General features: G+C 52.9%; 3 protein-coding genes across 15 annotated transcripts in view; all 3 read left to right on the top strand.

Moving 5' to 3' along the window:
• Positions 1-6,873, top strand: part of mapkapk3 (MAPK activated protein kinase 3) — a 7,464-nt gene extending 591 nt beyond the window's left edge. Inside the window, exons 3-12 of the mRNA XM_019880465.1 lie at positions 7-203; positions 1,233-1,372; positions 1,922-1,986; positions 2,773-2,852; positions 2,934-3,060; positions 3,329-3,404; positions 3,487-3,611; positions 4,388-4,473; positions 4,555-4,635; positions 5,947-6,873. Of these exons, the coding sequence (XP_019736024.1) occupies positions 7-203; positions 1,233-1,372; positions 1,922-1,986; positions 2,773-2,852; positions 2,934-3,060; positions 3,329-3,404; positions 3,487-3,611; positions 4,388-4,473; positions 4,555-4,635; positions 5,947-6,102 (1,133 nt within the window). The 3' untranslated portion in view covers positions 6,103-6,873. The remainder of the gene's footprint in view (positions 1-6; positions 204-1,232; positions 1,373-1,921; positions 1,987-2,772; positions 2,853-2,933; positions 3,061-3,328; positions 3,405-3,486; positions 3,612-4,387; positions 4,474-4,554; positions 4,636-5,946) is intronic.
• Positions 6,874-9,107: 2,234 nt separating this feature from the next.
• On the top strand, positions 9,108-17,838 carry pfkfb4a (6-phosphofructo-2-kinase/fructose-2,6-biphosphatase 4a). 3 transcript variants are annotated; one of them, XM_019880630.1, is made up of 14 exons: positions 9,108-9,300; positions 12,774-12,890; positions 12,982-13,078; positions 13,167-13,233; positions 13,328-13,402; positions 14,017-14,073; positions 14,174-14,295; positions 14,829-15,036; positions 15,135-15,281; positions 15,388-15,492; positions 16,063-16,192; positions 16,571-16,633; positions 16,702-16,766; positions 17,211-17,838. In XM_019880630.1, exons 1-14 carry the CDS (start codon positions 9,249-9,251, stop codon positions 17,268-17,270), a joined length of 1,365 nt encoding a protein of 454 aa, XP_019736189.1. In that variant the 5' UTR covers positions 9,108-9,248; the 3' UTR covers positions 17,271-17,838. The 3 variants fall into 3 exon arrangements, with proteins under 3 accessions (XP_019736189.1, XP_019736188.1, XP_019736187.1); XM_019880628.1 differs by lacking the exon at positions 9,108-9,300 and adding an exon at positions 11,248-11,712; XM_019880629.1 differs by lacking the exons at positions 9,108-9,300; positions 17,211-17,838 and adding an exon at positions 11,244-11,712 and having other exon boundaries at positions 16,530-16,633; positions 16,702-16,761.
• A 2,298-nt stretch (positions 17,839-20,136) lies between these two features.
• Positions 20,137-23,518, top strand: part of LOC109522250 (membrane-associated guanylate kinase, WW and PDZ domain-containing protein 1-like) — a 48,830-nt gene continuing 45,448 nt past the window's right edge. For 7 of the 11 annotated variants that reach the window (XR_002169541.1, XM_019880617.1, XM_019880621.1 and 4 more), the window contains exon 1: positions 20,139-20,989. Coding sequence is in view for 10 of the 11 variants with exons in the window: in XM_019880617.1 (XP_019736176.1) it covers positions 20,692-20,989 (298 nt within the window). In the remaining variant the exon portion in view is untranslated. Of the gene's footprint in view, positions 20,990-23,518 lie in introns of all 11 variants that reach the window. The other 4 variants (XM_019880626.1, XM_019880627.1, XM_019880620.1 and 1 more) reach the window with 3 other exon arrangements.

Consider the following 23,518-nt stretch of genomic DNA (forward strand, 5'->3'; position numbering starts at 1 on the left):
CTGAAGCGCAGCCGGCCGCCGCCGCCGCCGCTTCGGCCCCCGATGAACCCCTCTTCGCTTTGCCCGGAAACGGCAGACTGGACATCAAAAGGCACGCGGTGACGGACGACTACAAAATCTCCAGCCAGGTTCTGGGCTTGGGAATCAATGGCAAAGTTTTGGAGTGCTTCAGCAAGAAGAATGGGCAGAAGTGCGCTCTCAAGGTAACGCTCACCCGCACGCCGCCGTGTCCGCCGATTCGGATGACTTTGCGGCCCATGTGCGACCACATTTCACGGCTGATTTCGATGGAGAACACTTTCGGTTGTGCTTGACAACATACCCTGTGGCGACCGCACATTCTGGAGTGGGGAAAACTCACCTATTTGCCGGTGGTGTGCTCAGGCCCAAGCAAGAAAAGTACGACTTTGGCGCCCTAGGTTACTGTAGCGTTTTGGCAAGGATCCAGGTTGAGTTGAGTTGAGGAGTTTCATTTGGACAAAAACACTCGGGCTGCCACAAGGTCAAATTTGGCCAATAAAGATGATTCCGATTCTGATTGCTCATTTGGCTTCAGGTCATCATCACATCGACTGGCTGCGTGCTTTTTAGCGCGAGCGTGTTGCTAAGGATGCGATGATGCACATGGTAGCGTATTAGCACACACGCAATGAAAGAAAGGGAATCCCACACTCTCAACTTCTACTTTCAATGGCCGCCGCGGCCTGAGACTTCCTCTTGCGCACACTCTCAGTGAGTGAGCAGTTAGTGAACTTTTCGGTGTGACTAGTGAGTTCCTCGGAAATGAAACGTTTCAACTTTTTGAGTCGACAAACAAGAAGGCTGCTCGGCTTGCTAATCGCTCTTTGTATGCGTGCGCCGTGGGTGTCGTCTCTCTCACATGTCCATGAGTCACTCTTTCCCAGCCGGTGACCAGAGCCAGCCTTCTTTTGAACCTTGCAGCACTCTGTGGCTGTCATATCCCAAAATACACACTGACCAGACATGGATGCCGTGTCAGCATCCACCTGCTGCCTTCATATGGGTCTCTGTGTAACACACACACACACACACACACACACACACACACAATGTAAAATGTTGACAATGCAGTGATTTCCAATCATGAAAATCGGACATTTAAATCGAAGGATGCACTGGTGATTTCCTCTTCTCAAACAATTCATTGAAACCACTATGGCGGGGAAGTCGCCAGGCATTTTGAGTTGTCGTTTCCCTTGCGTGTCTTCCAGATCCTCTACGACAACCCCAAAGCGAGACGGGAGGTGGAGCTTCATTGGAGGGTGTCTGGCGGGCCGCATATCGTCCGAATCCTCAGCCTGTATGAGAACATGCATCGTGGCAAGAAGTGCCTGCTCATCATCATGGAGTGGTACCGTCTCGCTTGTTGTCTTGCCATCTGTCCGTTCGACTCCAAATGGCTGAAACCCCATCGCAAATTTCATTTAAGTATCCCTTCAATACACAGTGGGAAACCCAACATGTTCAATAGCTTTCCAAACTTGAACCTAATGATACCGATGTCAAATCCTTTCAGTTGGAACAACATTTACGATCTGTCGGAAATCCCCCTTTGCTTGGTTTGCCGTCAATGTCCCAGACTGGACAGGCGCAGGCGCAAAAGGCAGCGAGCTTAGCCCGCTGCGAATTGCTTCCTGTGACGGTGGAGGTCAGCAGAGGGTGACATTGAGCGGTGTCACTCGAGCACGCAAAAGCGCATTTATTCCTCTCTGGGTGCGGTCCACATCCTCTGAGGCAAGCTCATCACGTCCCCGTTCCGTTGTCGCGACTCTTCCTAATTTGATGGCCAAACGTTGCGGTTTGGGAGTGGGAGCCCACCTTGGAAAAATATGCCCGCAATGGCTTGGTTTAACACATCCAAAATTCAAGTGCGCGCGTGTCCCTTTCTGTGCACGTGCAGTATGGAGGGCGGAGAGCTGTTCAGCCGCATCCAGGCCCGAGGAGACCAGGCTTTCACAGAGAAAGGTGAGAACTGAATCAGCCCCCCCCCCCAAGAGTCATTGCAGAATGCCACACGCTCTCTCCTCCGACATCCACCTTCATCATCCACTTTGAAAAATCCCCGGAGCCACAGCTCGAGTGCCTCGCTAGCGCGCGTCCAAGTTCAGGAGCTTGGCGTTCTGATCTCGGTCGGCTCTCCGGGCTTCACACACACGGCCCTTGCGCGTTCTTTCCGTGCCGCGTGCACAGTCGTACGCGCAAATCCAGGCCCGAGGAGACCAGGCTTTCACAGAGAAAGGTGAGAACTGAATCAGCCCCCCCCCCAAGAGTCATTGCAGAATGCCACACGCTCTCTCCTCCGACATCCACCTTCATCATCCACTTTGAAAAATCCCCGGAGCCACAGCTCGAGTGCCTCGCTAGCGCGCGTCCAAGTTCAGGAGCTTGGCGTTCTGATCTCGGTCGGCTCTCCGGGCTTCACACACACGGCCCTTGCGCGTTCTTTCCGTGCCGCGTGCACAGTCGTACGCGCAATCATCCGGAAGCTGGGCCTCAAATGTGCGCCGCCGCGAGCCGTCAAACGGGAGCTACTCAGAGGGAAGCGGCCACCGAGCTTGGTGTGGCCGAGTTTCACCAGCATCTATTATTTGCACGTGGCTGCGTCGAGCCATCCGACGAGCGGCCCTCAAAGCGACGTGCGCTCCTCTGCGGCGCAGTGATTAGAAGGCCAGGAGCGGGTTTGCCACTTGTCCTCCGCCGTGGCCGTTGTTGGGATTGAGTTTTTGCTTTGGGAACGCTGTGTTTGAGCAGAGGCATCTGAGATTATGAGAGACATCGGCGCGGCCATCGAATTCCTGCACGGCATCAACATTGCGCACCGAGATATCAAGGTGAGCGCGACAATTCCACAATGGGCTCGGGCTTTGGCAACGCCGCGATGAGCTCGGCTGATGCCGCGTCTCCCCGGACAGCCCGAGAATCTACTGTACACCTCCAAGCACAGGAACGGAGTCCTCAAGCTCACGGACTTTGGGTTTGCCAAGGAGACCACCCAACACAACCCTCTCCAGACCCCCTGCTACACACCCTACTATGTGGGTGAGTTGCTCATCATTTCACTCCCTGCGCTATCCTCGATGAAACGGGCGACTCGGGGAAAGACTTAACAGCACGCGCACACCAAATCCGTTGCGAGCCGTCCGCCCTCCCTTGGCGGGCACCGGAGGAGAAGGGACACAACGGCAGCAGCCATTTTGCAAAGAGCCACGTGGTTGATACTGTCGTTCCGGCGAGTGCCAGACTTGCTGTACTTCAACGCTTGTCAAAAATTCAAAATTCTGCTTGTGTTTCTGTGGCTGCTCATAAGCACCGGAGGTTCTGGGTCCGGAGAAATACGACAAGTCGTGCGACATGTGGTCTCTGGGCGTGATCATGTACATCCTGTGAGTAGCTCGCAATTGCCACCGGCTGAAGTCACCGCGAAGCAAAAACCGAGGCATCGTCGGCCGTCTCGTCCTTCCCCAGGCTGTGCGGCTTCCCTCCCTTTTACTCCAACACGGGACAAGCCATTTCACCTGGAATGAAGAAGCGAATCAGGATGGGCCAGTATGAATTTCCCAACCCGGAGTGGGCCGACGTGTCACATGAAGGTGAGTTCGCTCACCCTTCGGAAATCTTGCGGTGAGCCGGACCCTTTGGCTTGTTGGAATCCTTCATCTCGACCAGGCGCGTCCAAACGACCGGCCGGCCCTGGGGCCCCGTTATTAGGGGCTGGGGCCGCAATTCCAAAAGTGCCCGCCACATTGGGGAAAGTTTGGGGATGCCGCTATTCTTTTCCGAGCACGAGCGCGCTGCCTGAAAAGGCAAAGCAAGATCCGTCTCGCGATCAACCGCCAGCCCGCAAACTGCTATGACTCAGTCGTGAGGGGAAAATAACCCCCCACCCAAAACATGGGTGTGTCTGTGCGCGTGTTATTAACTCATTCAGTACCAGCCAATTCTAGACCCCTTTTTTTCTTTACCCTGTCTTGGAAAATTTGAAAAAAAAAGTATTTGGGGTTGAACGTGTGGCGTGTGAAAAGACATAATTCTGTCTTTGGGAGTGAATGAGTTAACAGCATCCATTTTTTCGTTTCACAAAAAGTATGAAAAGAATCTGGGGATGGAAGAGTCCTCGCTCAGTCTGCCACCCGCTTCAATGCGAGAAACGAGATCCGCCGCCTCAATGTGCCACCCTCGGAAGGGCTCACTCGCAGACACGTTTTCAGACGCCGACGGCTAAGAGAGATTCACCTCGTTGAATCTCACACCGCTCGTTTGTCCACAAAAGCCAAAGTTTCCGGATAACCTCCCCGAAATGTTGCTCGCGTCTGTCGGCCAGCGGGCCCTCGGGGGGGTCACTGAAATGTCGCTGTGACTCTCGCAGGCAAAAGTTTGATTCACCAGCTGCTGAAGACGGACCCCAACGAGAGGATGACCATCAGTCAGTTTATGAAACACCCCTGGATCAGCGTAAGTGTTTGACCCCCGCGCACGCACCGTCACATTTCTTGTCGATGCCGCGCTCATCGTGCGCGCGTTTGTGCCGCTCAGCAAGCCGCGGCGGTGCCCTCCACTCCGCTCCACACCACCCGAGTGCTGACCGAGGACCGAGAGATGTGGGAAGACGTCAAGGTCGGAGAGACGCTGCAACGCTGACCCCCTCTGGTCGTTTTCTGCCATTACACAGAAACCGAAAGCCTCGCTCGCATGTGGCGTCACAAAGACTTTCGGATCCGCCTGGAGTGACGAAAGCACCGCGGTTGCGATCTAAGGAAGGAAGAATCGCATTTCAAAGGAAAATCTAGCCAAACATGAGCCAGAAACACAATTGCGCTATTTCACCGAGGGTCCTCTAGTCGTTTAGGGGGACTATTAAAAAAAAAAAAAAAAAAAACAACGGTTTCAAAACAGGAACAGGAACATGCGATCCACCTCGACCTGTGCTCTGCACACAAAAAGCTCTGTTGCCACGAAGCACATGTCCGAAAACAGCAGCATTTGGATTGGAGTGAAAGGGGAAACGAGTCATAAAGTCCCCAGGCCTCAGAGCTAGGCTAAGTGTTAGCATCGTGGCTTCCACGCTCTTCTCCTTGACATTTTGACTGTGGCGAGCGCTGTGAGCCGGGTCAACACGGACAGTCGCTTCTCTCTTTGTGTCCGGCGAGAGCGCGAGTTTCGGGTCGCTTCGAAATCGGCTTTCATGTCACAATCGCACCCACCGTGCCGTCGCGGCGTTTTCCCAGCTGTGGCGAAATCCGCGGCGCCTCGTGCGGGGCTTATTGTCACGCGATTGAGAGAGAGAGTCGGGCTCCAAGCGCTCACCCCAGCAGCCGCCCGTTTTACGTCATCTGCAAAGTGACCTGCGAGTGGATATCGTCATCATCTTGTCTACTTATGGTTAAGTTAGGTTTAAGGCTACTTTTATTCCAGACAATCAATGGTCTTTTTTTGGGGGGGGGGGGTTGGAGAGCAAAACTCTTAACTGGTGCACAGTTTCGGTGAGGCTCCGATGAAGGCTGAAGCAACAGCTGTAACTGTCAGCCAGGTAAGAGTTTTGCTCCCCCCCCCCCAAAAAAAAAAGGTCATTGTCTGGGAAAAAAAGAAATGTTAAAGCTTAGATCTTCTTGCCAATCCTTATGAATGTACTTTGAGGGCCTCGACCCCCTGGCTGGACTCCATTTAGACTTCCGTCTTCTCGATCGCGTGTGTCTCTCCCGCACTGAATTTAAAGGGAATGAGAGGAGAAAGCGAGTCGGCTGTGTTCACACCCGCAGCAGCGCAAACGCCCGTTTGTAAACGCACGCGACTAGGAAAACACCCGAAGAAAGAAAACTCCGGCACCCCGTGATTTCTGAAAGAAAAACACTTTTTTTTTTCTGTTTCCTCCTTTTGTTGAGGCAAACGCACGAAGAGTAAACAAAGTCTGCGTCTGATGTGTCACAGGAGGAGATGACCAGCGCTTTGGCAACCATGCGTGTCGACTATGACCAGGTGAAAATCAAGGACCTGGACACCTCCAGCAACCCGCTCCTCATCAAGAGACGCAAGAAAGCCGCCGCAGGGGCCAAGGGCGGCGCCGCAGTCTGCCAAAGTCAGTGAGGCGGGCGGCTCGCCCTCAGCCTCACCTTCAAGGACGGCCCTTTTTGAATCGAGAGATTGGCAAAAAGAGACCAAGAGATTAGCAACACGGCGGGACGTATTGAGGTCTGCCTTTTGCTGCCGACATGTTCGGAAAAGGATTTGAAGACACTTTGAGGCTTAACGACTGTACGTTTGGGATTTGGGGTGCCATTTTCGACCGTGCGCCAATCAGCGAGCATCGTTCACTGACAAAGGAACCTCCAACGTTGAACAATTTGGGGCTTTATTTGACAGAACGTCACCTGTGATGTCACTTTTGATTTTAATTTTTTTTTTTAAAGCGTGATGCTATCACAATATGGTACCGGTGATTGCAAGGAGGAAAAGTGTCAGTTGACCCCAGAAGTGCCATCCGTTATTTTTCCCACCGCTCGTCCTTGTTCGGGTAGCCGCAGCCCATCCGAGCTGAGTTTGGGCAAGGGGCGGGGTCATGGCCTGTACCGGTTATAGCAGCCTTGAGGAAGGCCGCAGTTTGATTGCGGAATCAAAGGAATTCGCCGCAGGCGACAAATTGCCTGCGGCCGCAGCAACATCGCATGACAGATTGGGTTGGACCTTGGAGCTTCCACCCTTTAACAAACCAAGTGTGCAACTCCAGCACACTTGTGCAATGTTGTTTGCCTTCAGATGCCTTTGTCACCGACTTCAGAGCAAAGTCTGACTCGTGTGCCCCTTTCCTGAACTCGGACTATTTGTCACCAAGACAATAAAGTGACCCACTGATCTTGATGTGAGCTCAGGGAGGCGTGTGTGTGTGTGTGTGTGTGTGTGTGTGTGTGTGTGTGTGTGTGTGTGTGTGTGTGTGTGTGTGTTGCCTGGCCGTGTGACGCCAGCGCACTTTGCAAAACTCAGCTGTGGTTTCCTTTGCCACATGGTTGAGTTGTGACATTTGGTTGCGAAAGGCTTTGTGTGTGTGTGTGTGTGTGTGTGTGTGTGTGTGTGTGAGTGTGTGTGTGTGTGTGTGTGTGTGTGTGTCGCAACTGGCTACAGGTCTTCAGGTCAGAAGAGGGCCAGGTCCCATATCAAGATGGGAACAAGAGCGTGCAGCTTGCCTGTGAAGGCGCTGCATAGCCGAATCCATTTGAAGGTGCTTTTGGGCCTCGACTGTTTGATTGTGGAAAAAAATGTAACACATTTATGGAGGATTGGCAGCCGCTTGTCCTCACAAAGGTCGCGGGCGTGCTGGAGCCTCTCCCAGCTGTCTTCAAGCCCGCAAGGCGGGCGACCCCTTCAACTGGTTGCCAGCCCATCGCAGGGCACACACAGACGAACAACCATTCGCACTCACCATCGCACTTTGGGACAATTTCGACCCGCTGTGCATGTTTTGGGAATGTGGGAGGAAAGCGTGCAAACTCCGTGTGGCAGACGCGCTCACCAGTCGACCGCCACATTCCCCAACGGGAGTCGGTGGTGTTGCAAGTCGTCTCTTTTTTCCGGCCTCTCGCCCCGCAATGACGATGGCTTCATCGATGGGTGAATAGCCTAAAAGTGGTATGGAAGTGGAGTCGCGCTTTGCCGAGTATGCGCTGTCGCGTGTGGTTGTCCAGTCCAAATCCAAGTTACGAAGCAGCCGCCAAATAAAACCGTTGTGGACAACGGTGCGAGGCGTCGTTCTTGACCGGAGTTGCTTTTTGGGGGGAGTTGTTCAAGAAAAGCTCAAAGCAATCATGTTGACGTTGTCCTCGAGGGAGCCTTTCCCCCATTTTCATCACATGGCCCCCTGCGGTATGTAGGGGAAGGGTTGTAAATACAGGATGTGGGCCACGATTGGGTGCGGTGACCTCTCAGCTGTTGTTGGGAGTCTCTGTCGTGGAGGCAACCGGGCCGAGACCGACAGTCACCCGAGCGCGCGGGCCCGCCCGCTCCAATTGCGCCTGGAATTTGACAGCATGTTGCAAATGACTTCTGTGTGTTACTCAGACATATTGCGAGGCCAAGTGCGGCCAGCCATGACAACATTCATGCGCAACAGGAACAGGAAGAGCACATCCTTCACGCTTGTCATGTTCCACTGAAATTTGCTGCCACGGTGTCGTCGGCACAATGCGGTTCAGAGGTTAGGATGCCCGATTTTGGGTTCGACACCTGCCCCCTTCAGCAGATGTGCCTTTGGCTCACCCCTGAGCCTAATGTGGCCATGGCTATCGAAAAGGGACGGATGATGGCGTCGCCCACCCGCTTTAATTAACCCTGTAACAGTGAGAAAGGTCACAAAGTCAAATGGTCTCATCGTGTGTCCAAGCCAAGTTGGAAGCTGTGTGAAATGGTTTAGAGAAGCTTGAGCGACTTTTGACTTTGGATGTTACTCGAGGCCATTCCTTCACTGCTTTTCTTGTGGCGCATGCACAAAGAGCAAGAATGTCCGGAGAACGTGAAGGGGGGGGGGGCGTACCTTGTTTTAGACTGCGATAAGGCGCAGCGAGACTGGTCCAACTGGTATGTTCTGACGTGTTTAAGGGATGAGGGATGGGTGTGACGCCCACTGTAAACGGGACGATTGCGCCGTTGTCGGCGTGAACACAGCCGACTTGCTTTGCAGCTCCTCCTCTTCCCCCGCCAGGTTGTGCTGGACTTTTTTTTTCTTTGTCTTTTTTCATGTCCTCAGTGTCATCAGAGGCAAGTGCACACACACATATACCTCGCAGTTCATGCGGGGTCTGCTCACAGCCTTCTGTGCATAAAAAAAAAAAAAACTCTGCCCAAACCTTGAGATATTCTTTCTTGATATGTCTTCCTACGCCGTGTCACAGCTATTGATTGTACAGTTCGGCAAAACAGATTTTTTTTTTTTTTTTTAGTAGCTTGAGAAGTCGTTATCTCAGGGCACTTCCTTGGACCTTGTGTGTGTGTGTGTGTGTGTGTGTGTGTGTGTGTGTGTGTGTGTGTGTGTGTGTGTGTGTGTGTGTGTTTGCGCGGGTTGTGGGAGGGTGTAAAGGGGGGCAGGTACCGCTACCTGATTCCGTCCACTTTTGCGGGAAGCCTCGCTTGGGGCTTCACCCACTCGTTTGTGCGCGGGCGTGTGCGTGCGCGCGCGGGTTGGCAGGACGAAGCATCAGCGCGGCGCTCGTCTCTTGGCTTCATCCGTAGGCAGACGGTCCACGATGAGGGGCTGCTCCGGTCGATCCAAGCCGGCACAGAACCAGGGCAGAGCGGGTAAGAGGGCTTCCGCTTCTCGACCTTGTCGCGGGCCGTCGTGACGCCGCAGGACTCGAGACTTAGCGCGGCAAAAGAGGAGACGTCGCCGCGAGCGGACGCGCCGCGCGTGTGTCTCTGAGCAGGCGCTGTCGGCGAGACCTTTCCCCCACATTACGACAACAACAACAACGACGAGCTCCCGACGCTGCCTTTCGCATCGCGTCGCCTTGCGTTGCGCCCCGCTTCGCGAAACGCCTTCCACCGGAACGCGTCCAGTTGACAACACGTCGACTTGCAGTTGAAACGAAACCGTCTCGTCGCCCGAGCGCTCATTTTTTTCCGCTCTGCCCATGCGGAGCTTCTCGCGCATTTCGGCGGCTCGTTGAACGCGAGAGCCTGTAGCGTGCACACGTAGCCTTCTGGAAATTAGCGGTACCAGGCGGCGTTTTGCAGGATCAGGAAGGAAGGACTGGCCGGACTGGCCCGCTCATTCCGTCGGTCCAGCTTGAGTTCAAGCTGTTAGCTGCTCGAAGGAGGGGGAGCCCGCTTTTCGAGGTGACTGCCCTAAATGTGTACCTACACCCCGCTGATTCAAAAAGAACCCGATTCTGCGAAACAAACAAAAAAGGATCGATACACTACCTGGGCCAATAAGACCCAACTTTTGTGTTGTTTTGGATCCAGAAAATGCATTGTTTGTACACACACACACACACACACACACACACACACACACACACACACACACACATAGTTGGTCAAATATGGGACCGACTCGCTACTTGGGTCCCTTTGACCCAACTTTGAGGGTTGTTTGGTACAACAAGCCCATTTTTTGGGTCCAACTTTCTTTCCAAGGTCGGTTCATCATCGTACCACCAAAATGGGGTTGTTTTATTATTCAGACGTCAGTTCCCTTCTTTATCGTCTTGGACGGCCACCGCGAGCAAGAAATTGGAATGAATGGTAACTTGGAGCTATTTTTAATGTGACCCCCACACGCACAATAAAACGTTGCAGTCGACCTAGGTCTGCTTCACATTGTGATATAAACTGCACTGTGTATACAAAAACGATCAGCTGTGTGCTGACACATGTTTGAGTCCACTGACAGGTTAAGGGGATGAAGGAGCTCTTGAATTGAAGCGAGGTCCACGCGTTCATGTCATATGCAGGTCACATGGCCCGTTGCTCCTCTGTCCTAAATGGAATCGAGCCAGCAATTCAAGCCTCTGAACAAACTGCGCTGTTCCAATCGAAAGAGGCGAGATGAAAATCCTTTGTTGTCACTGTCAACATGTCAGACCACTCAGTATTTGTAGCCCAAAAGACAGAGTAAACTGCGCGCGCGCGTGTGTGCGTGTAACTCGTTTGGGTGGCTTGTGTTCTTGCATCGTGTTCTCATATGCCATCAGAATAGGGATGCACTTTGGGCGCACTTATTTCTGGCTTGATTCGCGGACAACGTCAGTCACCTCCCAAGTTGGCGTCAACATGCCAGGTGGAAGGAAAAGCGCAATGCTGCCACCTAACGGTTACCGATGACCGTCGGCTCCGTCACACCGAATCTGGCAAGAACCAGGGATGAGACGCGAGGGTCCGCAGTATCATTCTCGGGATTTTGTCAACTCACGAATACCCGCTACTTACTCCCCTGCCGTGGTTAGTGTAAAAAAAAAGAAATAGTCAATGAAATATTTTTATGCAGGGACCAGATACATACACAGATGGATGGATAGATAAATAAATAAGGGCGGTGATTACATCGCGACATTCAAGCAGGATAAATGAAAAAGAAACATCCTTCCATCCATTTTCTAATCCATTTATCCTCAGGGGGGTCACGGGCGTGCCGAAGCCCATCCCAGCTGTCTTCAGACAGACACCCTGGAGTGGTCGCCAGCCAACCGCAGATCAAATGAAAGAAAGACTGAAAATGATATCTTTGAATTTTCGGGAGAAAGATGAAATTCTCTGGCCAAATTGAAATGTACCGAGAGGCGGAGTGTCAAGAAAGACCTCACAGAAGTCTTCAGTCGTCACGCCGCGCTGTCGCTGCGACGACCGACGACGCGGAAATGTGGCTGCGCGCGCATTGGGGTCGTCACGACCAATCGCGGCGGCGCGTGACGTAACATAGCGCGATCGAGTGGGAGGCTGCCGAGACGGAGGCGGGCGGCCGCATCCTAGTCCCTTGAGCTCCGACCATGAAGCCCCGGTCACCTTCGGAGGAGCATCACGGGAAAAGACCCCGCGTCCCCGCCGCGGCGGGATCCACGTCGCCGCAGGACGCAATGGAAGACACGCCGCCTCCGCCCCCGCCTCCGACTTCGAATCTGAATCCGCGGGAACTCACCCAAAATCCCCTCAAGAAGATTTGGATGCCGTGTAAAAATGGCCTGCCCGAGAGGCACATTTCTCAAAGGAAGGGTACGTACGGCGTCGGCGTGGCCTCGGACAAGCTGTTATTGTTGTTGGGGGGGGGGGGGCATTCGTTTTTGGGTTACGTCTCTCCTTTTAACGCCGGGCGCTAAACCAGTCAAGCCGGCTACCTGTCATGTGCTGCTAGCTTAAACCGTTAGCTGCTAATGCGGTCCTCTGCACCTGACGTCACACATTGGAGGGGCCAAGCAGAAAGGAGCCGAGACGACTCGGAACGATTACCGCGAAGCGCGGTAGTAGCCGGCGTGTAGTCACTCGTGTGTGCGATGCGGACCGCGGTTGCCTCGCTCGACTCGGTGCCAAGGAAGCCGCCCGACATTGCTCTGATTGGTGCGAATACGCCGACGGGGTCCTCGCTTGATGCCGGCGTCTCGGGAGCGACGCGACGGAACGCCACTTGAACTATTTAGTCGGATGCCGCAGTGTGACGAGCTACCAACAAGGCAGCCGTGACACATAATGTGCTCGAGTGTTGTTCTCGAGAGTGGGGCCAAGATCGGAATAACTCGAAGAATAAAGGCAAAGTCAAATCTCCGTTTCGAAGCTTCTCATATGCACGTTGAAATAAATTGGTGCGATGGCGGTGAGCCAGAAGAGCGTAGTCGGTGAAAGACCGCCAAAGTTTCAAATCTCCCAAAGTGCAATGATGCGTTGATTGCCAAGCCAAGGTCGTGCACGCATCAGCCCGTGTTCATGTCATCGCAACTGCCTAATCTGAGCCGAGAGAGCTCGCTCGAGTGTTTGGCATCCGTCTCGATCTCTCGTGCCGGAGCGAAAGCAGTGAAACTGCGAGCGATAGCGAGTTGAGCACAGAGATGCCGTTTGGCCACCGTGCCCTCTCACCCAGTCATCTGTGCAAACGCTGTCCTGGTGAGGCAACTGACTGTTACTGCAGCACGCGCGGGTCGGATTGTGAGAAGCGCACAAGGCCCCGTCGCTAGCGTCCTCTTTGCAGCGATCGAAATGATCCACCATCAATGAACGACCAGTCTTGATGAGCGATAGAGCGTGGCCAGATAATCCACCCTGCCCCCCTTCTTCCGTTGCAGTATGTATGACCAACTGCCCTACCCTGATCGTGACGGTGGGCCTTCCTGCCAGGGGGAAGACCTACATCTCCAAGAAGCTGACTCGCTATCTCAACTGGATCGGGGTTCCCACCAGAGGTGCAATTGCTGCTCAAGGAAGGCGAGACTTCCTTCTGGGTGAAATCAGGACTTGTGCTCAAGTTGATGATGATCCTTCTGTCTTCTCCAGAGTTCAATGTAGGACAGTACAGGAGAGAGTGTGTGAAGATCTACAAGTCCTTTGAGTTCTTCCGTCCAGACAATGAGGAAGGATTAGAGATCAGAAGGTGAGAGTCTGGTCGGTGGTGGTGGCGGCGTTTGCCAACATTTTGACGTCTGTCATCGATCGGGCTTCCTTCCGTGTGACCTTTGCAGACAATGCGCTTCGGCCGCTCTAAACGATGTACGGCAGTACCTCGCGGAAGGAGGCGGCCAAGTTGCGGTTGGTTCCCGTGGCGCTTAGGTGTCGGATGCCGCCTCAGGTGGCGCTGTGCGGCGCCTTCATCGTTGTTTCTCTCTTTGTGGGGGGGCCGCAGGTTTTTGATGCGACAAATACCACCAGAGAGAGGAGGGAAACCATCATCGAGTTTGCGGAGCAGAATGGCCTCAAGGTAAGGAGTCAAGCTGTCCTCATCGCATCAGAGCCCACAATATTTGCAGATTGGTTTCAGTGGAGAGTGTCGCTCCCTCGAACTCGTTGGTCCACAGTTGTACAGCTTGAAAGTTGCGTACGCTACTTTTGGCAAAGGAGTCAAACTATACTTGCAAACGTTATGACCCAGAGATCCACGAGTTCTTCATTAAAATCCGTTTTTTTTCTTGAGGAATGGAGTTGTCATTTTCTTTTTCCATTGCATGTTTTGAGAGCAGGGACCTTGTTGTTAAAAATCAAGTTCTGATCGGTTAACAAACAAATGCTTTGTATTCAAAACACTCCTTGTTCATTTATTGATTTAGACCACCCCCCCTTTCCCCGGGCATGGCAAATATTGCTAAACATTGGCAAAATTGCTTGAGAATGCTTTTGCTGATGCTCCGTACAAATGATACAGTAAATGAACGAGTTATTTGAATGGACGCGCCGCGCCATCTTGTGATCGTGTAGTCACCGATGGTGTTTAGGTCCCCAAAATGCTCATCCTGTACAGACCGCTCACTGACAAGTCTGCGGCATGCGTTGGCGAATGCTTGAGCGAAGGACTTACTTGTGGCCGTGCTTCCTCAGGTGTTCTTTGTGGAATCTGTGTGCGAGGACCCCGATGTAATCCAGGAGAATATTGTGGTGAGCACGTGCATTTGCAATTCAGATGACATGAGGCCCGAATGAGCGAGCCAGCGAGCGTCTCTTGTGCTCATCGTTTCTTGTGTGTGCTTCTGCTTAGCAAGTGAAACTGGGCAGCCCCGACTACACAAATTGCAACACCGAGGAGGCGGTGGAAGACTTCATGAAGAGGATCAAATGTTATGAAAACTCGTACCAAACCCTGGATGAGGTCTTGGACAGGTGAGAGTGAATGAATGAGACCCTTTTGAATGGTGCACACCAAAACCAGCGGGCATGCCGACCGCTTGTTCCCTCTCGCCAAGGAGTTGCCACCCTTGTTTGCTTGACGTCAATTGCCTGACTGCTTAGTGAAGAAATCACATTCTGAGTGGAGCGGAGATCACACGACAGGTCGAATTTAAGCTTTCGCGAGGGGTCCATCAAAAGCCGGACCTGATAAGCCGTTGATTTCTGTCGGCCCAAAACGCAAGATCAAAGGGGATTGAGACCATGAATCATTTCGCCCTCATCAGCAAAACACCAGGCAGCGTTTGGATGACTTCCCTCTTGCTCCTCTCCGCAGTGTTAGACAAGATGGTGTGCTGCCACCCCGTGGCCGAGAGTGGAACCCCCCCCCCCCAAAAAAAAAAATCAAGAGGCCAAATTGAGTGATGACTGGCCAAAAAATCTGGGCTTCAGCGCACCGTTGCAGTCATAGAAAGTCAAGCATGAAGGGCCGCACGTGATGATGTTTCTTGCCGCTCTCCTTTTAGGGAGCTCTCCTACATCAAAATTATGGATGTGGGTCAGCGCTATCTGGTCAACCGGGTCTTGGACCACATCCAGAGTCGGATCGTCTACTATCTCATGAACATCCACATCACGCCTCGCTCCATCTACCTGTGCCGCCACGGCGAGAGCGAGCTCAATGTCAAGGGTCGCATCGGGGGGGACTCGGGTCTCACGGCCAGAGGCAAAGAGGTGCGCAAGACGTGGCCGCCGAAGTGTGGCGGGCAGAAGCCAAAAGGCGTCACGGCCCATTGTCCCGCGCGCGCCGCGCGTCGCTCTCCTGTTTGCAGTTTGCCAAGAAGCTGGCCCACTTCATCCGGGCTCAGGGCATCAGCCGGCTGAAGGTGTGGACCAGTCAAATGAAGAGAACCATCCAGACGGCCGAAGCTCTCAGCGTGCCCTACGAGCAGTGGAAGGTCCTCAACGAGATTGACGCCGTGAGTGCCGAGTTCCAGCGCAAGTGCTCGCGCGCCATCTTTTCTCATTGATCTGTGTGTGTGTGTGTGTGTGTGTGTGTGTGGGGGGGGGGGGGGGTCACTTCAGGGTGTATGTGAAGAGATGATGTATGAAGAGATTCAAGATCACTACCCTCTGGAGTTTGCACTGCGGGACCAGGACAAGTACCGTTACCGCTACCCGAAAGGAGAGGTCAGTCGCGCCATGCGAGATTGTTGACAAACTCTACATTCGTGGCTGGAGACGCGTGTTTCTTGGCAAAACGTGATGGGGGTGCACAGGAGGGCTCAACGATCCTTTTTTTTTTTTTTTTAAATTGTGGTTTAATACGGCAACATTTTTATTTATTTATTTTTTTGCCACGGTCCTCTCCTCAATTCCCCCCAAAATATTGAGATTCTGCAGATGCAATTGGTCGCCATCTTTTATTCCCAGTCATTGAGAACCGCGTGAGGTGTGTCCTCACACACTTTTTACATTGACTGTTAGAGTTTCATTTTGGTCACTTTCATCCCAGAGCGCCTTGTTTCAAAAGGTGCACTCCGAAGAAAAAGTCAGACGGGTGTTGTTGATTATTTTGGCCCCGCTTCAAGTGGACAAACGCTTGGCGTCGTCACGAGGAAGGTTTTGGCCCTCCTGTAGCTAACCGGTGAATGGTGCCAAATCTATTTGGAATCCGAAGTTCGTGTCTGAGATGGTAGGCGCCAACGATTGACACTCGACTCCAATCCCAAGTTTGCCTGTGTGTTGTGGACTCTTCAGTCCTATGAGGACCTGGTGCAGCGGCTGGAGCCGGTCATCATGGAGCTGGAGAGGCAGGAGAACGTGCTGGTCATCTGTCACCAGGCCGTCATGCGCTGCCTGCTGGCCTACTTCCTGGACAAGACCGCAGGTGAGTCTGGGAGACGCAACCACTTGAACAAGCGCGTCGTTGCCTCTAATTGAGTCCCCTCCGCTTCACTCGCCCCACCGGAAATTATGCTTTGTCTTCTTTTGCCTCTGTTAAAAAAGGAAAAAGAAAGCGGACAGATTAGCTCACAGCATAACGGATGAAAATGCGAGGCCAAAACACAACTGCGCCTTACATCACGTTGTGCCTTTTACCGCCGTATCTGATGGCCAATTATTGAAGTTTACCCTGGTGCCAAAATTACTCACGTCTCAACCCCCCGTGTTAGCAACACGTCTAACTTCCAAAACGTTGTTTCCCGTCGCGGATGTTGTGGCAGCACCACGTCCCGTGATGGTGTTTGTGTCTGTTTGCACCCAGAGGAGCTGCCCTACCTCAAGTGTCCGCTGCACACCGTGCTGAAGCTCACGCCAGTGGCCTACGGTAGGACGCTTTGGCCTCAAGTGTTGACGACCGGCCCCCTTTTGACCAGGCCCGCCTTCTTTCCTCAGGCTGTAAGGTGGAGTCCATCGGCCTCAACGTAGACGCCGTCAACACACACAGAGAGAAACCAGAGGTGCGTACAACCACACGCTGACTTACATTCAGTGCAATGAGACCGGACAGAACCGGATCGCTTCAGCGGCCGAACATCACGCCTCAAGGTGATTACTTTGCACGACTTGGCGTGGTCATCGGATAAACTCAACTCCCTCTAATGGCTTTTGCACATTTGTCACGACACAAAGTGCAATGGCACAAAATTGTCCGGCTGCCTCCCTTGCCAAACGACATGACTCCTTTGTCCCGTCGCTCATTTTTGTCGCTGACGAGTGTGCAGCGGGGACGTCACTTTGAACAAAGGGAGTTGCAACCCAACAGCCAAAATCTTGTTTGTCCAATAAGGTGGAGTCGCGCGGCTCGCTAACCTGACACTTGTGACCGTTAAAAGGCAAACAGCGTGCTGACGTTAGCCCGCCTTGTTTTTGTGTGTGTGTTTGCTTCTCTCCGCATGGAACAGAACGTGGAGGTGTCGCGGATGTCAGAGGAGGCTCTGCTAACGGTGCCAGCCCACCAATGAGGCGGCGCACCTCCCCTGGCCTCCACAGGCCTCGTTGCGCAACCCGCCCGCCTCTTTGCTCTCCACCCCGCTCCCATCCTCCGCCGTCCGCGCTGCCTGCACTGCACTCGCGTGTCCGCTCGCAGGAGACGCCATCGATGATGGTGATCGCTGACTGGAATCCAGTTCACTCTTGATTATTTCCGAAAATATGACACGGAGCTCGCGTTGTCGTGCGCACGCTCCCTTTTGGGGAGAACAAATGAAGTGACTGCTGTGCGCATGTGAACTAGCAATACGGTCCCATGAAGTTTTTCTTCTTTTCTTTCCTCTCACCACTTTGAACTGATGTAACGCAGTTACCTTGTTTTTTTTGTGTTTGTTTTTTTTTTTAACACAAAGGTACTTGTACTTTTGCAGCATTGCACATTGTCTGTTTCTTCCACAAGTGTGTAGAATGTCTCAAGTGAAATCATGGAAGTCTCGCTACGCTTTTTGACGGTGTGTACGTGTTGTTTTTCCTCAAGTCACTGACCCGATGAAAAATATGTGTTGTTTCTAAATAAACTCCCTTCACTCAGCGATTCTCCACGGCCACTCTCGTCAACGTCCGTTGTCGAATCGACATTTCTTAGTGATACCCTGTGGTTTTTCCACCCGCTTTTGCTTGACGGCGGCGCAAAGGGAGTTGCCTGTCATCAATGTGCAAATGTCCAGGTGCTGCCACTCTTTAAGCCGAACTGTTTGTCCTATTGGCGGAAATAAACCGGTTGAGTCCCGTTGAAGTGGGCAAAATCAGTTTGGACTCCAACCCGAGCCACTGAAGTCAGCAAAAGAACCCGCAGCCCCGTTCAACAGCCCATCAGTTGAAAAGCCCCTCAGCTGCCGCAGCAATATGCGCTCGTGTGCCTTTTAGGTCGATAAGAGCTCTGACCCCGATGCGTTGCTCTTTCCAGAACGTTAATATGCATCGAGCAACAGAGGACGCCCTGCGGACGGTGTCCGCTCACCTGTGACACCGGCGAGCTTTGCCCTTTGCCTCATGGTGCCCCGTCGCTGGCTGTGTCGTGCACTTCCAGTTCACGTGGGGGCCTGTCGGGCCCAAGTGCCTCCTCCGATGCCATACCCCCTCCCCTGTTGCTCTTCGATGCCGTTTGAAGGAGTTCAGCCGATTAGAAGTTTTGTACCGTGTGGTCACATGTGCCCTGGTGCGGCATGGCCCTTGGTACGCCGGTGGTTCCGGCGCACCGTCCGTTTTACTCCTCTGTGCTTTTATGCTGCTGTTCTGAAATGATCACAATGGGTTTGCCCTCCAAAGGTCGATTTGCTTCCGAGTGGATTGAATCGCTTCAACTGTGCCAAGGTTGTCTTGGTGGCCATGTCCTCTGTGTTTGCGCAAGTTGAAGGTTCCTAGGCAACTGTATCGCGAAGATATTGAATCAGATGAAAACTTTTCTCTTTGTCAAGAGCTCAGTAGTCCCTTATGAATGAAATGACTGGAATGACTCGCTTCGGGTGTTTCCACTCGTCTTTTACGTCTCACCTCAAGCAGATGCACTGGCAGTCGATGAGTGAATTCAGATTTTTCATTTTGAGGGAACATGGCGAAGAGGGCGTGTGGCAGCGCTAGTATGAAAAGGAAAAAAAGTTCACGTCAGGTCGTGACTGCCGCTCAATTGAAATTCAATAAAGATGCTATTTTTACACAATGACCCATGTTACCGGGACCTGGAATACTTTTTGATTGTCATTTGTTGCGGTCCTGTCTTGTCAAGTGACAGCCAATCCCCAGGAATTCTCTTAGGTGGGGGGGACTGTCCATCAAAGAAATTCCTATCCCTGTCCTCGGCTTTGGCCGTGTCACAAAGACTCTGCAGTCTGAGGTTAACGGCGTTAAAACGCCGAACTGTGCCCATCTTGTGTTCAAACTAGGTCCATAATCGTAGTCTGCACATCGGGCTCACCGTGTCATGCCTTTCAGACCCGGGTCAGAAACGCTCAAAAGCAAACGTCAGAACGGTGAGGCGGCCAATCACGGGTTCTCCGTGTCCACCCTGTTTAATCTACATTAGCTTCCTTGATGTCAGAAGAGTTGCTTGTTTGCCCCGTCTTATGTTTAACGGGCCGATCCTCACGTCGATCAGGAATGGTATCAACCAGGACAAAGAGGAGGCAGTGCATGTTTTCCCGTTCACTAATGTACAGTGTGATTCAAAGGGCCCAACGGGCAGAGTTAAGGCAGACTCGCGTCTCTGACGCACAAATAAAAATGCACGCCAACTTGTCCAACCTGAAATGCAGCAATCCTACTTGCCGGATCACGGTGAACGTAACCAGGGGCCACTGGGCTGTCAGCGGTTACGCAAATATCAATAAGGAACGATTTCCCGCTTTGTCCCTATGATGCACAAAGGTGAAATTTCACTTCCTACATAATGCTCACTATCGCCTTCATCACAATGGTGGATTTGTTGATAGTAATTTTCACTCGCTCGTTTGCACGCTGTCACGCATGCGCATGTGTACGGACGTTGCCTTCACGCGCTCCTAACAGTGTGCGTCAAATCAAAGGACGATTGAAAGAAAACGAATGATAAATTGAAATGAGATCATTTCATTGGCCTTTATCTCAATGTCACGTTAGTCTGGGGAATTTAATTGAATAGCACCCCGAATTCCCCCTTCACAAACCGCAATTATAATGTCGGGCTGACTCGGGCGGATTTGAAGTGAACAATTTCTCCACGGTGAGCGGCCAACGTTTGCTTACTTCTCACAATTAAGATGAACGCAAAACAGTAATGTGATCCGCAGAAGAGTTCCCACACAAACGCGTGGTTTGTCGCACACGTGACTAATCACAACGCGAAATCCCAAGGCGCACCCGCCTTGAATAAACTCTTTCCCACAGCACGTGAACGTAGCAGGAGCACAGCACATTCCCGGCGCGCCGCTTGCGACGAGTTTCAAGTTCCGCGTCCCGAGTCCCGAGTCGCAAGCCGGAGAACCGGCGTCGTCCCTGGTAAGAGCAGCCCTGAGCCGGGGACCGAGGAATCGGCGACTGGCCAAGGCGAACGGCGGATCATAGCTCCTCAGCCAAGTGAACCGAAACCGGTTTGCAGCGAGTTTAGTTTAGGGGGCGTTCGTGTAGTACTTGCTCAGTGGGGACCGCGGTAGATGGAACGTCGGTCGGACTCCGTTCCAGGGCGACTTCACCTCGAGTAAACATGTTGAAGAAAGATCGGAGGAGGAAACCCACGGCGTGAAAAGTGACTTCCAGGTGGACGGGAATGGCTTGATTCCTGCGCGCGACACCGCCGCTGTCAGGGGCGCTCATGTTTCTTTCGGTGGGAGCAAGAGAAAGTTTGCTGCGCTTCACTCGGAAATAAAAGCGCCGTTTTGTGACCGCGTGCCGCGGCGTCGTCCGAACAGGCTCGCCAGCATGTCCAACGCCGCGTTGAGGAAGAACCACTGGACCTCGCGGCTCAACGAGTGCGCCGTGGCCAAAGATGCCCGAGGGGCCTTGAACGTGCCCCTGCGCGGCGGGGCCGAGAACGGAGAGTTCGCGTTCGTCGGGCAACTCGAGCAGAACCAAGTGCTTTACAACAGCGGACAGTTAAATGACGGAGAGCTTCTTCTGGAGGTGGAGAACACCCCCGTCTCGGGATTACCCCTGTACGACGTGCGGGCCCTCATCGAGAGCTGTAAAGGTCCCGTCCGGCTAAAAGTCGTCAGGCCAGGTAAGAACCGAAGCGGCGTCGACACGCGTGAAAGCGCGACAACCGCGACCAATCGCCAGCACATTCACGCCCCCCCCCACATATGCCCCAATCCGCCTCTGCGACTATCAACACAATAGTTGAGATTTTCACCTTAATTGAGCGCCGCGAAGCTTGAGAGCGCACCCACGTAGAGCAAGACGCGAATGTCCATCATCAAGTCAAAAGTATGAATTTGAAACATTGTCATGCCAACCTGACCAGGGTTCCTGAACATGAGAATCTGTAAAAAAGGCTGCGACCGCTTGCAATGGCCACTACAAGCTGAGAGCAACACACCAGGACATTTTGTAAATCGGGGTCAAGGGTTCCGGTGAAATGGGATCACCGATTGACTCCCTCCTTCACGTTTGAGTCAAACGTTTCCCAACCTCGTGTACTCATTGAAGCCTTTGGTTTTGTCAGTGCCCCGTTTGGCTTTTATTATGGAGTTGGGCCGAGCGGCGCGTTGGCGTCGGAGCGTTACCCTAAAGCAGAGCAGGAGAATGATTGTGGCGGCACCGTTGCCACCCACCTCAACACGACGCCGTTCCGAAATGGGTTTCAGTTGCCAGTAGAAGACACAAGACACAAATTCACAACACAGTCATCGTCTGTGTCATTGATATATACAGTATTACAAGGCCAAGTGACATTGCTCTTTCAATGGCGTTCAGGTGCACGCTCAAAGAAAATGTTGGGCCTGTCTCGTGGATTCTCTTGGTTGTGACAAGATTTCTGATGTCTGACTTTCTTTCCAAATGAGAGCAGCAGGCTAGCGTGGCCGTTGTGTCTCATTCATGGTCGTCTTGACCCGGCAGGGCCCACCGGCTTTGATGGCGAGCCAATGTGACAGCTTCCTAGCGAGTGATGGCAAACTGCTTAGGGGACGCGCGGATCCCGCCGGCAACGATGCTCACGTCATGTTGCGACGGCCAAAAGAGCCACGGTATTCAAATCGGTCAAGAGTGTGAAAAACACACGATGTCCAAAGTGATTGCAAAATGGACGTTAGGCATTGATCGACGTTACTTGTGGGTTTGACCGGTTTTACTTGTCGACGCTGCATATAGACCGAGCTGGAGAGGTCTCAATATCTCGAGCTCTATATTTCTGTGTATATGTCCATTGCTTGGCCAAATCCAAATGAAGGGATACTGACCATCTGGAGGCTTGCGTCGGATATTTGCGGACCCTGGACAATGGAATCAAACGCTCGCTGGAAGCGAGGTTTTTCTCGTGGGTGTGCGCCGCCATCGCATCACATGCGATGTACGATGTGATATCTGTTGAATCGGGTGTTTGTGGGCTCTCGTGTGGGCCAAGCCGTTGAAAATGCTCCAAAGTCAAACGGATGAGGAGTATGAGTTCACTTCTGCTAATTCGAGCCTCCGGATGATTGCGTTCATGCTAGCCGCGTGTGGATTTGCGGCTGACAGAGTTTGCGGATGGAAGCGCTCTCGTCCTTTTTTCACATTAGGAAGCTGAACAGCCCTCCTTTCCCAAAACGACACTCTGCATCCTCTGAGCGCAGTTGAAGGACTCCTCTTTGCTTCCGCGCAGCTTAGCTTCCGCAAAGATCTCTGGCTTGAATTTCCATGTGTGTGATCTCCTTTTTTTTTTCTTTAATGCGAGCACGTGGACAGGAGGGAGAAAGGTAAGATGTGTCGGCTATAAGCGCCTTACCTCCCTCGTGATCAAATTGTCTCAAGTGTAGGTCGGCGCTCGGTGCCTCGGTCCCGCGGCTGACTTCCCCGCGCTTTTGGTTGACGGCGAGCGGCGGCATACGTCGTTCTGCCAAGGGGAGGGCGCCCTTCTTCCGAGTCCGTCAGGAGCGCGGGCCAACGCCAGGCATCGAAAAGCGTCGTCCCGGCGCCGTGCGGGGCTCCACACCGTCAAAGAATGCGCTGTTTACACAGCTGGTGGCCGTCCGATCTCGGGATTTTACCGCTGAAGGTGTCGGCCGGGCGTCGTGGCCTTTGTTGAGCTCCGCTCTCATTTTGCCTGCCGGCAGGTCTAAGTTTGAGACGGCGGCTAACGTGGAAGATTGTTCTCAAAGAAATGTTGGCTGGCTTTGTTGAAGGCAAAAAAAAAAATAATAATTCTTGTTTGAACGTTTGCCGCGATCTGCTTTTAGCATGTCTGAAACCTTGGGTGTCGTTTCTGTACTTCCCCAGAAGACGCGATTTGGCGATAAGAGTCGTTTTCACGGATCTGTCGACTGGGATTCCTGCAAATGAGAGCGCGCTGGGAATGCGGCGCCGGAGACTCATCTCGTATCTCCCCTGCTTGAGCTGAATCTCTCGCCATGTCTTAGCAATGCGCACTGCCGGTGCGGGAAGAACCGACAAATATTTCTTTTCTTCCGTCGATTGCGCGGCCTCGTCCTCAAGCTCCGCTCGGCATAAAGGAGACGAGGAATCACATGATGGTGTTGGGCTTTCCGGCAGTTAGTTTGCCTCCCTCTTTTGGAGAGTCTGGCTGGAAGCGGATCGTCGTGCGCTTTGCGTG

Source organism: Hippocampus comes, unplaced genomic scaffold, assembly GCF_001891065.2.
Source record: "Hippocampus comes isolate QL1 unplaced genomic scaffold, H_comes_QL1_v1.1 scaffold68, whole genome shotgun sequence".
Classification (NCBI taxonomy): Eukaryota; Metazoa; Chordata; class Actinopteri; order Syngnathiformes; family Syngnathidae; genus Hippocampus; species Hippocampus comes.

What these genes read in the sequence shown, in the direction of transcription:
- pfkfb4a (XM_019880628.1), top strand. Translation starts at nt 11,490, where the DNA reads ATGAAGCCCCGGTCACCTTCGGAGGAGCATCACGGGAAAAGACCCCGC. An exon ending in CGGAGCAGAATGGCCTCAAG is followed by an intron (nt 13,403 to 14,016) that starts GTAAGGAGTCAA and finishes GTGCTTCCTCAG; the next exon opens with GTGTTCTTTGTGGAATCTGT. An exon ending in CTGGATGAGGTCTTGGACAG is followed by an intron (nt 14,296 to 14,828) that starts GTGAGAGTGAAT and finishes CTCTCCTTTTAG; the next exon opens with GGAGCTCTCCTACATCAAAA.